The 15314-nt window shown below is 42.7% G+C and overlaps 1 protein-coding gene across 4 annotated transcripts in view; it reads right to left on the bottom strand.

The window, feature by feature from the left end:
* Positions 1-2852: 2852 nt before the first annotated feature.
* The window catches only part of SUCO (SUN domain containing ossification factor), a 67869-nt gene continuing 55407 nt past the window's right edge, over positions 2853-15314 (bottom strand). For all 4 annotated transcript variants that reach the window (XM_066261173.1, XM_066261171.1, XM_066261170.1 and 1 more), the window contains 6 exons: positions 13767-13854; positions 13062-13166; positions 11736-11890; positions 11172-11263; positions 5985-6040; positions 2853-4835 (listed from right to left, as the gene is read on the bottom strand). In XM_066261173.1, the coding sequence (XP_066117270.1) occupies positions 4392-4835; positions 5985-6040; positions 11172-11263; positions 11736-11890; positions 13062-13166; positions 13767-13854 (940 nt within the window). In that variant the 3' untranslated portion in view covers positions 2853-4391. The remainder of the gene's footprint in view (positions 4836-5984; positions 6041-11171; positions 11264-11735; positions 11891-13061; positions 13167-13766; positions 13855-15314) is intronic.

Raw genomic sequence — 15314 nt, 5'->3', positions numbered from 1 at the left:
GGTAAGGGAAAGGGGGTGGGAGTAAGAGGGCAAAGGGGGACAGACAGGGACAGGAGGACATTACTTTGGGCGCTGGCCGCACAGTGCGGTGTGCTGATGATGTTGAGTTGTATGCTTGAAACCTGTATGGTTTAAGTTAACCAATTTCACCCCAATAAACTTAATCATGTGTTTTTAATCCTGAAACTGAGTTATAACAAAAATGAGAGTAGTCACCACAGAAATGGGTGAATACAAAGTAGAGGTCTTAGAACTCAGCCTCAGGACACCCCAACATTAGGAGAGGGCAGAAGAGTAAGAGACCAACAACAAGTCACCATTGTTGAAGGAGCTGTGGTGCCCCAAAGCCAAGTGTCGCAGCAAGAGGGTGATTGGCTGAGGTCACTGCTGCGGAGGGGTCAAGGTGAGCTGAGAATCGCTCGTAGGTTTTAGCAACCTGCAGTCAGTGCTGTGCAGGACAAAGCCAGTTTCAATACCTGAGGTCAATCATCTGATTGGTGTGAGGTCAAGAACCAACGGCAAGAAATGGATGCTGAAGGTAGTATCTTTTCTTTTAAGCTATTATTTTATTAAAAAGATAATTGAGGCCCTGGCCAGTTGGCTCAGTGGTAGAGCGTCGGCCTGGCGTGCAGGAGTCCCAGGTTCGATTTCCGGCCAAGGCACAAAGGAGAAACGCCCATCTGCTTCTCCACCCTTCCCCCTCTCCTTCCTCTCTGTCTCTCTCTTCCCCTCCTGTAGCCAAGGCTCCATTGGAGCAAAGTTGGCCCAGGCGCTGAGGATGGCTCTGTGGCCTCTGCCTCAGGCACTAGAATGGCTCTGGTTGCAACAGAGCAACGACCCAGATGGGTGGAGCATCACCCCCTGGTGGGCATGCCGGGTGGATCCCGGTTGGGCGCATGCAGGAGTCTGTCTGACTGCCTCCCCGTTTCCAACTTCGGAAAAAAAAAATAAAAAAAGATAATTGAAACCAAGAAATCAGAGTCAAATATCCCTGAATATGCTGACATTTCTAATTGACTTTAAATATACAGTAACGGGTTTTGCAGTTCTGTTTTGCAACAGTTCCCACAGAAAGGTTATATGAAACAAAATTTTATTATACCTAAAAATTGTGTTGCAATGGTCACCTGTCAGGAACACTATTTTTCTAACTGGATTTACTGGGGTAACATCGGCGAATAAAATTACATAGGTTCCACTTGCACAACTCCATAACACATCATCTGCATCTTCCATTGTGTTTGCTATCCCATTGTTGTCTCCTTTGGTCACTATTGACCCCTTGACCCTCATCTATCTCCCTCACCCATCCTTCCCTCCTGTGATGCCCACAATGCTGTCTGTGCCCGAGTTTTTTCTTAACCCCTTCACCTTTTCCACCCAGCCCCCCAACCATCCTCCCCTCTGAGAGCTGTCAATCTGCTCTATCTCTAAATCTGCTTCAGTTTTGTTAGTTCATTTTGTTCGTTGACTCTTGACAGAGTGGCTGTCCAGTGGAGCAGAGAGAGGCAGTACAGGTGGAGGGAGAGGTGGGGCCAAGAGAGTTCACACCTAGAAGAAGTAACAGTTTCTGAGAGACTGATCTATTTGAAAGGGGGGAATAATAGCGCAGGAGAGAAAATGAGGCAATGTCTTCAGAGAGGTGAAATCAGGCATGAGATCAGGCCACCATAGAGCCACCGGCCTTACCGAGCAGACAGTTACCCAGAGGCAGGAGGAAAGGCCAGTCATGTGGACAGAGACTGGTAGGTGGAAGCTTTCAACAGCCTTTGATTACTTCTCTTTGTGCTCTGGGAAATGAGGTCATCAGCCACGCGTCAGGATAGGAGACAGCATCTTGACTGTGATGGCCAGCAGCAATCTACTTGAGCAGCAGCCTACTTGAGATCACTAAACCGCAAACTGAAGTGAGAACAGTCCTGGTCATCCTCCCTGGCCTGGGGCAGTCTGTGGGTGCACATGCACAGTAGGCAGGAAGGGGGACTTATCCAGGGCCGACCTCTTGCCCAGCAAGGACATCACAGCAAGACGGGGGCGACAAAGTTGTAGGTGTTTGCAAAGGAGTAACGTTAAGGATTGACCATGGAAGTTAAATTGGGTATGATTCTAGTATTGTAGCCATTGTAGGTGAATGTCCTGATTCTTAGAAAATACTTGCTCGGGTATTTAGAGAGGAAAGGTTATGATGTCCCAACTAATTTTCAAATGGTTCTCCCCTACCACCCCCAAAAATGTGTGGTATATATGCACACAAAAACATTACACACACAAAACCCCCAAAATGTTAACTTGAATCTGGGCGGAGGTATACGGGTGCTCAACTCTCCTATGGATTTGAAAGTTTTCAAATGAAGAAGTTATGGAAAAGCATGAGGTTTTTTAATAACTTTCTTCTAGGAAATGTAGTTTAATAAAAAGCAGTATTTTTTAAATACATAAATATATGTGTTCAATGAGACTAACAAATATGTGTGTGTGTATGTATTTCACATTCGGGCCTACAAGTTCACATACTCACATCGGGGACACGCCTAGCACTGGACAGTCAGCCAGGGTGGAGTACGCACAGTAATGGGGACCAGCTGCAGGTGGGGGAGGGCACCCTCGGTGGGGGAGGGTGGGCTGTCATGGCAGAGAACAGAGGACTGTTTTTCTGTATAAGCCTTATAAAATGAACTGCTTAAATTACATGGATAGCTTTCCAATGCAAGTTCAGTCAGTGTACAGTTGGCTGAGACGGGACCAGTTATGGATGCTGATGAACTTGGGTTTTCTTAAGTGGCAACAGCTTAAAATCTGTGTTCGGAGTAACAAATTCTAAGTTCTCCTTCAAAGAACGGAAGAGGCAGTAGTTAATAAAGACAAGTGTTCAGATTTATTTGGAAATTCACAGTTTCTAACGGCACTACGACTCCGCGGTTCCACACCGGTGCCGCCTCCGCAGGGCGCCGCTGAAGGGCGCCGGGCGTGGGACAGGGGCCAGACTCTGCTTCCAGCCGGATGTCCCGGCGGCTTCAGTGCCACCAGGCCTCGCGCTCTGAATGGCTGAGTGTACAGACAGGAACAAAATGTCCATCACCTAAAACACAGTTCATCTAAAGCAGCAACTCAAACAAACAAAAGAGGCTTTAAATAACTCACATTACAAACAATACCCCTGACAGGGATTAGACAAGTTTAAACACAGTCACTACTAAAAGTGCTCAATAAGTTATAACTTAAGTCTGACAACACAAACTGGTCAAATCTCTCCCTTTCAAAAAGAAACTTTCCACTTTCACTCACTACTGTACAAACACATACAAAGAAATCATTTTACTCAAAGACAGTCGCTACCAATTAAAGAAATACAGGGACAAAAAATAAAAAATAAAAGGACAAAACAAAGACAGACACATAGACATCACACATGTACCTCTGCACATCTGTAGCCAATACAAAGCAAACAGCAAGGACTAACAGCCCGTGGACTTGACCAACTCGACCAGGCTCGACAAAGCCAGCAGCTGGTTCTGTCACTGAGTGCCCAGGGCGCATGAGACCTGGGCTTGTCTGACAAACCTTCACGTTTCCTGGAGGACTGGGGCCTACTGTGAATGTTTAAAATGTAATGTAGCTACAGAGAACGTTTACAAGTGTTTACATGTGTTTAAAGGTGAATTTATAAAAAATTTATTTGCAAATACCAGTCATTTAAGAAAAGATCTTGTAGTTTAGTTTTCCTCGTTAATAACTAAAGAAAACTAGTGTGAATAAATTAAATGAAAATAACATTTAACAGCGTCACCATTTACTTAAAAACAGACTTTAAGAACTCCAGCAAGTGTGCTGCAGGTGAGCTTGCTGAACAGAGGTCTGGCTGCCACGTCTGTGGGCTCTCTACACTGTTGGACTCACGTCGGACTAACTGGACTTCAGGAGCAGATCACCTTAAAGCCTTGTAGTGTTTGCAGCTTCAAACAACTAACTGTTAGAAAAGAAATCAAACGACAGAACAAGTCCCCCTCCTCTTCCAGTGGCATTATAAATAGACAAAAGGCACATAAATATGGAAGGTGCAAGAAATAGGAACAAAGCTACAGGAAGAGGTTTAGGCTTCCATTCCTACCCCACCCAAAGAACTGGGCTTCCAAATCACCAGGAATTAATCTGTGAAAAAACATACTGACAAAACGTCCACCACTGTCCCTGTAGGAAGTGATCAGCCTTGTAGAACTGCGGCTCATTCATCGAGGTTGACTGACAACCCCGCTTATTTTTAAAAAGGCAGAATCTATAATTTCTGAATACTTTCCCCATTAATACTTTTCCCTCCCGCAAACCCTTCAAATACCACAGACTGTTCTTTAAAGAATAACAAAAAGTCTCCAGTATGAAAAGGTCAGTGAATTCTAGATATGTCCCGAGACTGCCGTCACACCAAACGTCCCCACGGTGAGCTCTTTGTTGCCTCTGATGATGTCATGCAGGCTCGGCAACGAGCCTGACTTAGTCTGTATCAGAGTTTTTAACAGCTTTCCTTGGTCATGGACTTTAGAGCGTCTTCGCTTCAAAGCTCTCTTCTCAGTTTTGGATTTCTGAGACTGTCCGTTGCACAGAGTCGTGCAAGCTGAAATGCCACAGAAGTAAGACTCTTCCGACTGTGACGAGGTCTCCGAGCTGCCCTCAGACGGGGGGCCCTTATATGAAGAGTGATACACTTCTCCCACGTTAGAAAAGTCTCTCTGGTTCGTGAAGGGCCTCCTTCCTTTGATGTCTCCATTGGCCACAGGGTGCGAGGGCTCTGCGGGCTTCAGGTTCTCGATTTTCTCTGCTTTGTACCTGCAGCGCTTCTTCTGTAAGGTGAGCAAGAGAAGGGGCAGGAGTCAGGCCTCCGACAGTCAGCTACCTGACCACCTGACCGCACAGCTAGGAAGCTGAGCTAATGGAAGGCTAGCACCACCTCCTGGTGAAAAGTAAAACAGTGCTACGTTCTGCAAGGTGCCGTCACCTTCTTTATTAAGTGCTACTCAATAAAAACTCTCGCCTGCCGCCTCTAAATATAGAGTTGGGGTTTCTAACTCACACCTAAATACCTAGGATGCACCAGATATTATATTAATTGCTTTCCTGTGTATCTTACTTACCTGAAAGGAGACGATTGTATCCCTGGTTTTGGGTCCCTGCACAAGTCACCACACAGTAAGTGGCCAAGCTGCAAATGCATCCTAGGCTAGTGGCTTTCAAACTTCTTACACTTGGGGACTGGTGAAAATAGGAGAATTATTTCGGGGACTGCTAAGGCAGAAATCCCCCTAACATAAGCAAATCCGACTAAGACCGCTGGGTCTATGACCTCTATACGTATCAGGGTGGTTCCCTCTCCCACCGACTTGCACGAGATTTCTGGTGGACTGGCAGTTGAAAACACTGTCTAGGCCATGTTCCTTCGCCTACAATCACCTCTGATCAAAACGAGTATAATGTACTTTGAGAGGCAGAATGGAAAAAGCAGAGGCTTCAGAACCAAATGAGCCTAAGAATATTCTGAGTTTGGTCATCTGGGGAGCTGGTCATGTAAAGAAGACAAACATTCTGAGTGTCACTTTTCTCACTAAAAAAGAGCCGCTGTGAGGGTGGCAGGCTGCACTGCACTGTCCTGACGCACAGAGATACCAAGCAACGAGCACCCACCCGGGGACAGGAGCCTTCCCACACCTGCCATCTATCTCAGGATCTGCAGCGCATGCTCTCTGTCTAGCGTACTCTTTTTATTTTACAAGCCTTTAAAAATGGCTCCAGGTTTATACAAAATAAGACACAGACCAGGTATGGGTTATGGGGCATAGTTTGCTACCCCTGTCAACATTTATTTATATCATTACCATGGCTGAAAGGAACAGTACGTTTAAGGACACTTAAAGGTTATATTAAACCTTTTAACCCATTTCTTCATCTGTTACCATATAACACAGTAATACACTTAAAAAGAAACAAAATATTACCTTTTTTTCTGGAGAGAACTTGAGGGGTTCTACAATGTACAAAGCATTTGGGTCTACTACAAGGAAGAAAAAAAGCAGATGTAAAGTAGATTCTACTAAGATTAAAAACAACAAAAATATATTATGCCTAGGGACATTTCCTTATACAACCAACAAATTTATATTTATACCAGGTTAACCACATATTCATACACTTTAAGTTAGTAAGCCAAGAGCAACAGATGGGAGATATAGTACATTCATATTTTGGGCTTGATTGGTCACATTCAAATAACATCCTCAGTTCTGCCCCCGGCTGGCTGTCGGCCCAGTCAGGATCCTTCACTGGGCCCAGTCCTCCCCTCTTACCTGAGAGAACACATCACCAGTAAGCTAATTCCCACCCCATAGATCATCTGAACATTTCCCTAAAAGACTAAACTCTACACCATGTTAGAGGTGGGTTAACACTGTGCAACAAGCTGTGGCCGCGTATCAAAGTCAGATGAATGCAAAAACAAAAACAGATCTAAGATTGTTCTAATTGTTTATTACTATGATTTACTATAATCAAAATGATGAATTCCAAAACCTAAAATCTGCTGGAACATGCAATGTAAGTGACCAAACAATAATAAAGAAACATTTTCAGCGTGGTGAGTAAATTAGAAATATTAGTTTTAGGTTTAGGTTCCTAAATTTCCATTACTTTAAGCACATTCAATACAGCTCTAGACCAGATAAACTCACATACACAAGAGGGGCTGAGACACTGGCCCTGGTGAAAACCTTAAGGTAAAATGATCCACGGTGTGACCAAGGCAGAAGTGTATAAGCAGAAAATACACTATAAAACTTCAGATACCAGCCCTGGCCAGCTGGCTCAGTGGTAGAGCATCAGCCTGGCATATAGAAGTTCTGGGTTCAATTCCCAACCAGGGCACACAGGAGAAGCGCCCATCTGTTTCTCCACCCCTCCCCCTCTCCTTTCTATCTTTCTCCTCCCCTCCCGCAGCCAAGGATCCACTGGAGCAAAGTTGGCCCAGGCGCTGAGGATGGTTCTATGGCCTTCGCGTCAGATGCTAAAATGGTTCAGATTGCAGTGGAGCAATGCCCACAGAGGGGCCAAGCATCGCTCCCTGGTGGGCATGCTGGGTGGACCCCGGTCAGGCGCACGAGGAAGTCTGTCTGCCTGCCCCTTTCCCCCGCTTCTCATTTCAGAAAAATTCGGAAAAATACAAAAACAAAAAAACAAAAACTTCAGATACCAGAGATTTATTAATATTATGAGTCAACAATTGTATTTTACATTATGTTCTAGAAATTTGTTAGGATGGTCATCAAATATATAAAAATATCCAACTATTCGTCCAGTCATTTCTATCAGATTACTAATCTCATTCAAATTATTTTTAAAAATAAAATGGCTTCTTTTGGAATGGGTATTAGCATTATTCAGATCAACCCTCCAATGAAAGCAACTGAATATGATGGATTTTTATCACTAAAAGCATTCAAAAGCTGCCAATCTCAGTAAGCAAATCCCCAGGCCGATACTAAAGAAGAAGCAGGAATCCCCAAAGTGCAATGGACCACAGAAATCATTTCTGCCCTGAGAGCACCTGCCAATAAAGAACATGGGAACTTCAGTCCTGATGGCAACATAAGGAACAGGGCAGCAACAAACCTCAGGGCCCATGCCAAGTCTGTGAGGTCCCCTCAAAAGTAAGCTGGGGCTGCAAAGGACTAGACCCTTGGAGAATGAATAAACCCATGCAGGGACCATGGGTCCAAATTCCCATCACTGGGTGGTCCCACAAACATTAGGCCATGAATGTCAAGTTTTCCTGAATGTAAAGCTAACACAAATTCTCTCTGGAATAAGAACCTCCATTCTAGCCTGCACACTGTCCCTACAAACATTTTTCAAAGAGAAGGACTGGCACACAGGCAACCACACACACAGAGCTATGAAAGCACCTTGAGCGAGTCTCCGAAGACAATTAATGAACAGACTTTGTAAAAGTTAAGATATTAGAATTAGCAAACATATCTATAAATGCAGTTTACACTTACTGTATTTAAATAAAAACATGCTTGAAAATATCCTCAAGAAATAAAACAAAAGGACCTGGATGTTTAAAAAAATACTAATAGGACCCCTAGAAATGGAAGATAACTGAAACTTAAAAGTCAATGGCTGAATTTAACTGCAGACGATACAGAGAGCTGAAGAATGGATGGCCTGGAGAACAGGTCAGAAGAAATCACCCAAGAAATCATAGAAAAGCAAAAGAAGGGAAACAGGAGGAGTTTAGGAGACAAAGGGGGTACAGTGAGAAGAACTAACACATTTAATTAAATGGAGATTCTAAAAGAGAATGACGTAGAGGTAGTTTTTGTGGAGAAAAATAATAGCTAAGAATAAAAGGCATTGGTAAAGACAGTCAACCTCATTAGCTATTGGATCAACGCATATTACAACTGCAATGAGGTTAATAAACACTTTAAAACTTGACAAATCTAAGTGTCTCTCTGCAAGAATGTAGAATAATGGAAATTCTCATAGCAGTGGAGGAAGCATAAACAGTTAAAACCACTTTGGAAAAGTCTGCCATTACCTTGCAACATAGATAAGCATACCCTATACAACCCAGCAATTCCACATCTAGGAAATTAATATTCCTAGAGAAACTCATGCAACTATGTTCCAGTATGCAAACAAAGGAATGCTTACAGCAGCATTTCTTGTGAGAGCCCCAAACTTTAAGCCACAGGAAAGTAGGTAAATACATTGTGATTTAGTTGGTTTCTGAACTACTACGTAATCCTGAAAATGGAATGTGGTCACATATGTGATTCTAACCAACAGAATGCTGAAGACAATAAAACAGAACACATACGGGGCACACAAAGCTGGTGGACAGCTGTGAGTATGCAAACACAGTTTATTTTTTATTAAGTGAGAGGCAGAGAGGTAAACAGACTCCACATGCGCCCTAACTGGGATCCACCCAGCAATGCCCCTACCCACAGATGCTCTGCCCATCTGGGGCCACTGCTCCACTGCTCAGGCAACTGAGCTATTTTAGTTCCTGAGGCAAAGCCATGGAGCCATCCTCAGAGCCCAGGGCCAACTTGCTCCAACTGAACCATGGCTGCGGTAGAGGAAGAAAGAGAGAAGTGGGGGAAGGGTGGAGAAGCAGATGGTTGCTTCTTCTGTGTGCCCTGACCAGGAATTGAACCCGGGACTTTCACATGCTGGGCCAACGCTCTACCACTGAGCCAATTGTCCACTGCCCACACAGTTTATTCTTTTATTATACATTCCATATGAACAACTGTACACCTACTTTTGCCCACCCCTGTATGGTATTCCCTTTATCAAAAGCTCAAAACCAGGCAAGACTCAAATTATTTTGTTGAAGAAGCCAAACACTGATGGTAAAACTATTAAGAAATTAAACTTTATGATTATTTCAAGTCAAGATAGTCAGCTGTGGAAGAAGAGAGTTGGCTTTGTTCTCCTCCTTCAGCTGGATGTCAGTTACAAAGGAATTCACTTCAGATTTACTTGATGAATTGTGCATTTTCATTTTGTGAACTTTTAAAATATATCACTTATATTTCACAATAAAATGTGTCACAAACATCAAAACAATTTTGGTCTACCTAACCAGTCAACACAAGTGATAGAATTGCAAATCAAAGTGTAAACTTGGAAGAGGAGAGAGAAGACACTAAGACAAGAAAGCTTACAATAAATTAAATAATGTAAATAAGCTTGGATCATCCAAATCCAGTTATTAGCTTCAAATGCTTAATGAGACAAGAAAGTAAGTAATTTGCCAATTCTGTATTAATGTATATCAACTCTGTACAAAGTACTAAGCATTATATAAAAATAAGACATAGGACGTTATAACCAATGCCACAGAAATAAAGATTGTAAGAGCCTACTAAGAACTGCACTCCAACAAATCGGAACCCTAGAAAAAACAGATAAAATCCCAGAAACACATACTTATCAAGACTGAGTCACAAAATACCAAACACATAAACAGATCATCAATAGTGAAGGAGATTGAATTAGTAATCAAAAACCTCTCAACAAACTAAAGCTCAGAACTGTATGGTTCCACCAAAGAATTCTACCAAACACTTAAAAAAGAATTAACACCAATCCTCTTGGAATGCTTCCAAAAATTTGAAGGAAACACTTCCAAGCTCATTCTATGAAGCTAGCATTACCAGGATACCAAAGCCAGACAAAAGCACTACAAAAAAACTATAGAACAATGTCCCTGATGAATATCGATGCAAAATGAAATCGACAACACATTAAAAGGATTACACACCATGATCAAGTGAGATTTATTCCTAGAATACAAGGATGGTTCAGCATATGAAAATCAATCGATGTAATGTACCACATTAACAGAATAAAGAACAAAAACCACACGATCATCTCAACTGTTCCAAAATAAGCATCTGACAAGATTCAACATCCTTTCATAATAAAAATACTCAATAAATTAGCAACAGAAGGAACTGTACCAATATATTAAGGGCTATGATTAAGAAAGCACTTCTAATTGAAATGCATAATTAGTTTGGTTATTTTAATATCGCTGTGAGGATAAAGTCTTAATAAGCACAAATTAAAGCACTACTTATAAAAGTACTGATATAAGAAAGCCACTTAGTACACATTCATTGAAATTTAAGCATTCCTTGAGTGTTAGCTAATGGAACGCTATTACAGATTCTGAGCTTTAGAAAAGAGAAAGGCTGGATTTTTTTCAGAAATGTTCCACAGTCCTAACCTAGAGACAAAAGGAGTCCTACCTATACAGGAAGAGGAAGCAGATAAGCACAGGATACTAAGGGAGCACAATCACGTTTTCTGTATCTGGGGAACTGCCTCAAACATCCCTTTCTAAAAAGAAATAGTTCTAAACAGGAGCGCGGGCAAAGCTACCAATGGCTCCCTGACCTCGGCCCCTCCCACCCTCTGAGCTTTCCAGATAGATAGCAGAGACAGATACAAAGTGTGAAATGACAAGGGGGATTTGACTACACCCATTATTTGCTGCTGATGGTCGTTTACAAATATACACACACACACACACACACACACACACACACACACACACACATATATATATGTATATATACACACACAGAAGCATATCCACAAAAATGTACCTTCTTTGCCAGTTAACTGTAGCGACTTGGATCTGATGAGTGGGCATGACGTTCTTCTTTTCAAATTCATATCGTCATAGGAAGAGAAGCACCTAACACATGAAGAAAAATCAACAGTGCACAGTGAGTAAGCTACACAGAATGCACTCCATAGGTGGGGCTAGGCGGAAGCTACTGAGAACTGTACATGCCACAAAGGAATACTCTCTAAGGTGACAGTGCAGTTATTGCTAATACGTGCAAAAAAATGTAAAAATCATTCTCTTAAAAAGTGCAATATTAAAATACCTATTTCTCTCCCCTTTGAGTCCCACATTCAAGTCTTTCACAAGCAAAACACTTCAAGGGTTTTATGCACTTACTATTAGTGTTTTCTCTGTTACAGTCCATAGAACCTTCCAGGCATAGAACCATCTCATTAGTTCTAATGATGTTTTTAACGTTTTGGTTTCAAGATAATCATATGGAGAAAGAAATGATCACCATGTTCTTTTATTTGCCCAAATTTCTCAAAAATATAAAAAAGATAGTAAAAAAGACTTTGAAATATAATGCTGACATTACCTTTTGGGACTTGGATACTGATGATTTTGAGGCAGTCTTGAAAGGTAATCTCCATCAAACTGAGAGGCGTTCCGACACCGCTGCATACAAAGCATCAGGCCTAGGACCACACAGAGGACCAGAGCGATAACGAGATAGCTCTGCCGGTCCGAAACCTGAGACAGGACGAGGGGAAAATAGTAACACGTCAAGAGCATGCTCGGAAAAACAGTGGGATTTCAAATACAAGCTGCTTTAAACATTTTTTTTGTGCTTCCAAACCACAATATCTCTTCTTGTCCCCCCAACTCACTGCAACCGCCTGAGCTACAGAAAAGCTCTGACACAAGTGCAGAGAGCGCTGTGCCCTGTGCTTAGCCTTGACCTTCTCCTTTAACTGCACCCTGAGTTCAACACCTTCACTGTTCTCCACAGGAGCTAACGTCCCAGTCAGGCCAACATCCCCCATCTGGCTGCTGCCCCTGCCTCCATCTCCCCATGCCTGCTCTTGCTGTTCCCAAGGGCCACAGGGCCGTCCATGAGACGATCCATGTCACTTCTTCACATAAGACTTGCCAATGATTAGGATAAAATTCAACTCTAGCTCGCCTACAGAGGCTTCAATGACTGGGCCACTGCCAGTACCCTGTGCTGTTCTTCCCCTCATTCTCTGACTCACTTCCTGCACCTGAGCCAATCACACCGTTTCTAACAGTGGGTCCTCTGGCCGAGTTCATCTGCTAACAGGTGTGCTCTGACCCAGCCTCTGGGTGATGAATCCCTGGTGAGCACTCAGTTCTAAGGCCGCCTCCTCCGAGAAGCCTTCCAGCACCACCCTGGCTAACGCAGCACCCCTTCCCACTGCCCTCCACACACCCACATCTTGCTCTCTACAACACTGCCTTCCCACGTTTACTGCCCGTCTCCCCTCTCCCCCAGGACTCTTACCGCTGCAGGTCCCAACCTGGGACGGCACAGCGCATGCCTTATGTATACTGGCTGCTCAATAAATGCTTACTAAATAAAACTTTTACTTTGTTAAGCAACATAAACCTTTTGGAACTAAAAATGAAGTGTGTGTTGCACCTATCAATGGTCTGCCAAAGGCCAAAAAGAACGGCTTCATGACTATTGTAGGTAAGATCTAAACTATGAAAGCCATTTTTCCAAAAGCTTATGATAATATACGTATTTCCAAACTTTACAATGCCAATTCTGGTGCTCTGAAAAGTTCCGTATAAACACCAACTTGGTTTTGTTCAGTTCTTAGAAATCATATTCTTAGCAAGCCCGTTTTGTGACAAGTGCTAGCTATGCGTCGTCTACACTGCCAGCGACAACAGGTACCTCACGCTTCAGCTCTGCTACTGCTGCGGACAAGTTGGAGACGAGCTGGGTCATGTTGGTCAGCTGCGCCTGCAGCAACTGGATGGACTCCGTCTGCCGCTGGTCCTACGGTAAAGGAACAGGTGTTACTTCCTTCGTGTTTCATCTGTACTCGAGCTATCCAATGAGTTCAAGTAAAATAATCTAGAAAACTATTAAGTCCCTTGGGTGGTAGAGAGGGGGAGTTCTAATAAGGAAAGCTCCTAATGAATGAATATTGTAAACACTTAACAGAAATAATTTTAAAAACTTCAAGAATCTGAGACCATTCAAACCACCTCCCCTGCCTCCTCCAAAAAACCCATTTGCCACTCACTAGTGTCACATAGAATACAGTCTAACATAAGTTAATAAATTACTTTTCAAGATAATATGGGTCCCATGATGTATACACCACCATATAGCCAACAATATGCAAAATAGTTACTTTACCAAATACATGTTTTGTTTTTAATTTTTATTTAGTGATTTTAGTGAGAGAGGAAGACAGAGATGGAGAAAGCCATACTAATAGCTAGATAAATTTCCTGAATATGCCATTAATAGGCTTAATCATTAGCTACCAGGGGAGAAAGAAAAGCAACATTACTTATTTTCTTTACCAGCAAGTCTAAAAATTCAATGGAAATTTATATAAAAAGTAAATAAGGCATGAAGATGACCAACCTGCTCCTCTGCTATTCTTGAAGTATTCTGAAGTTTAACTATTGTTTTATTGAAAGCCTTCTGCATTTCTTCCATTTGTTTTCGGTACCTATGGAATAAGAAGTTGATTTAAGGCCCTGGCCGGTTGGCTCAGCAGTAGAGCGTTGGCCTGGCGTGCGGGGGACCCGGGTTCGATTCCCAGCCAGGGCACATAGGAGAAGCGCCCATTTGCTTCTCCACACCCCCCCCTCCTTCCTCTCTCTTCCCCTCCCGCAGCCAAGGCTCCATTGGAGCAAAGATGGCCCAGACGCTGGGGATGGCTCCTTGGCCTCTGCCCCAGGCGCTAGAGTGGCTCTGGTCGCGGCAGAGCGAAGCCCCAGAGGAGCAGAGCATCGCCCCCTGGTGGGCAGAGCATCGCCCCTGGTGGGCGTGCTGGGTGGATCCCGGTCGGGCGCATGCGGGAGTCTGTCTAACTGTCTCTCCCCATTTCCAGCTTCAGAAAAATCCAAAAAAAAAAAAAAAAAAAGTTGATTTAAATTAGCTTTAATTTCCCTATTTATTAATTTATTACTGAAAACACACTTCTGATTTCAACATATAAGACAAATCCATTTTTCTGAAAATGACTCTTACCGAGAGGCCTATGTGATACAGGACCATGATCATAGGTAAAATAAGAGGTCACCTGCATATCTGCTACCTCAGTATCAATTGCACAGGTCTCAGTGCTATACAAGACTTATCAGTTGCATATATGGTCAATTACTTTACAACAGGGGTCTCAAACTCAACTCAGCATGTGGGCCGCAGAGCAAGATCACAGCCGTTCGGCGGGCCGCACTAGGTCTACAAAAGGCAACTGTTACGCAACACTTTTCTCACTGCAGTTAAAAACAAAAAAAAATCAGTACAACAAGCACAATCGTACATGCAGTTTACTTAGTGTCACAAAACGACCAGAAACTGTAGTTCGCATCACAACTGCTGTTAACTAAGCTAATATCTAGCTAGGATGCTAGAAGAAATGAAAAATACAAGTAGGCCCCTAGGCTTACTTAATTTTATCCAAAATATTTTGAACTTCGTGGATTAGTCTGCGGGCCACACAAAATTGTTCAGCGGGCCGTGAGTTTGAGACCCCTGCTTTACAACAAAGGAGCCACGAATATACAATGGGGAAAAGACAGTCTTTTCTATAACTGGAGTTGGTAAAATCAGACAGCCACTTGCAAAAGACTAAAATTAAACCATTATCTTACACCATACTCAAAATTAACTCAAAATGAATTAAAAACTTGAATGTAAGACCTAAAGCCATAAAACTCCTAGAAAACATGGGCAGTAAGTATCTTGACACTGGTATTCATGATGTTATTTTGTTTTGTTTTTTTTATTTGACATAAAAGTCTAGGTAATAAAAGCAAAAATAAACAAGTGGGTCCACATCAAACTAATAAGGCTTCTGCAATGGAAATCATCAACAAAATGAAAAGCCAACCTGAGGAATGAGAGGAAGTATTTGCAAATCATTTATCTCATAAAGGGTTAATATCCAAAATATATAAAGAA

This window comes from Saccopteryx bilineata, chromosome 2, assembly GCF_036850765.1.
Source record: "Saccopteryx bilineata isolate mSacBil1 chromosome 2, mSacBil1_pri_phased_curated, whole genome shotgun sequence".
NCBI classification, from domain to species: domain Eukaryota; kingdom Metazoa; phylum Chordata; class Mammalia; order Chiroptera; family Emballonuridae; genus Saccopteryx; species Saccopteryx bilineata.
This window is presented reverse-complemented; position numbering and strand designations above follow the sequence as displayed.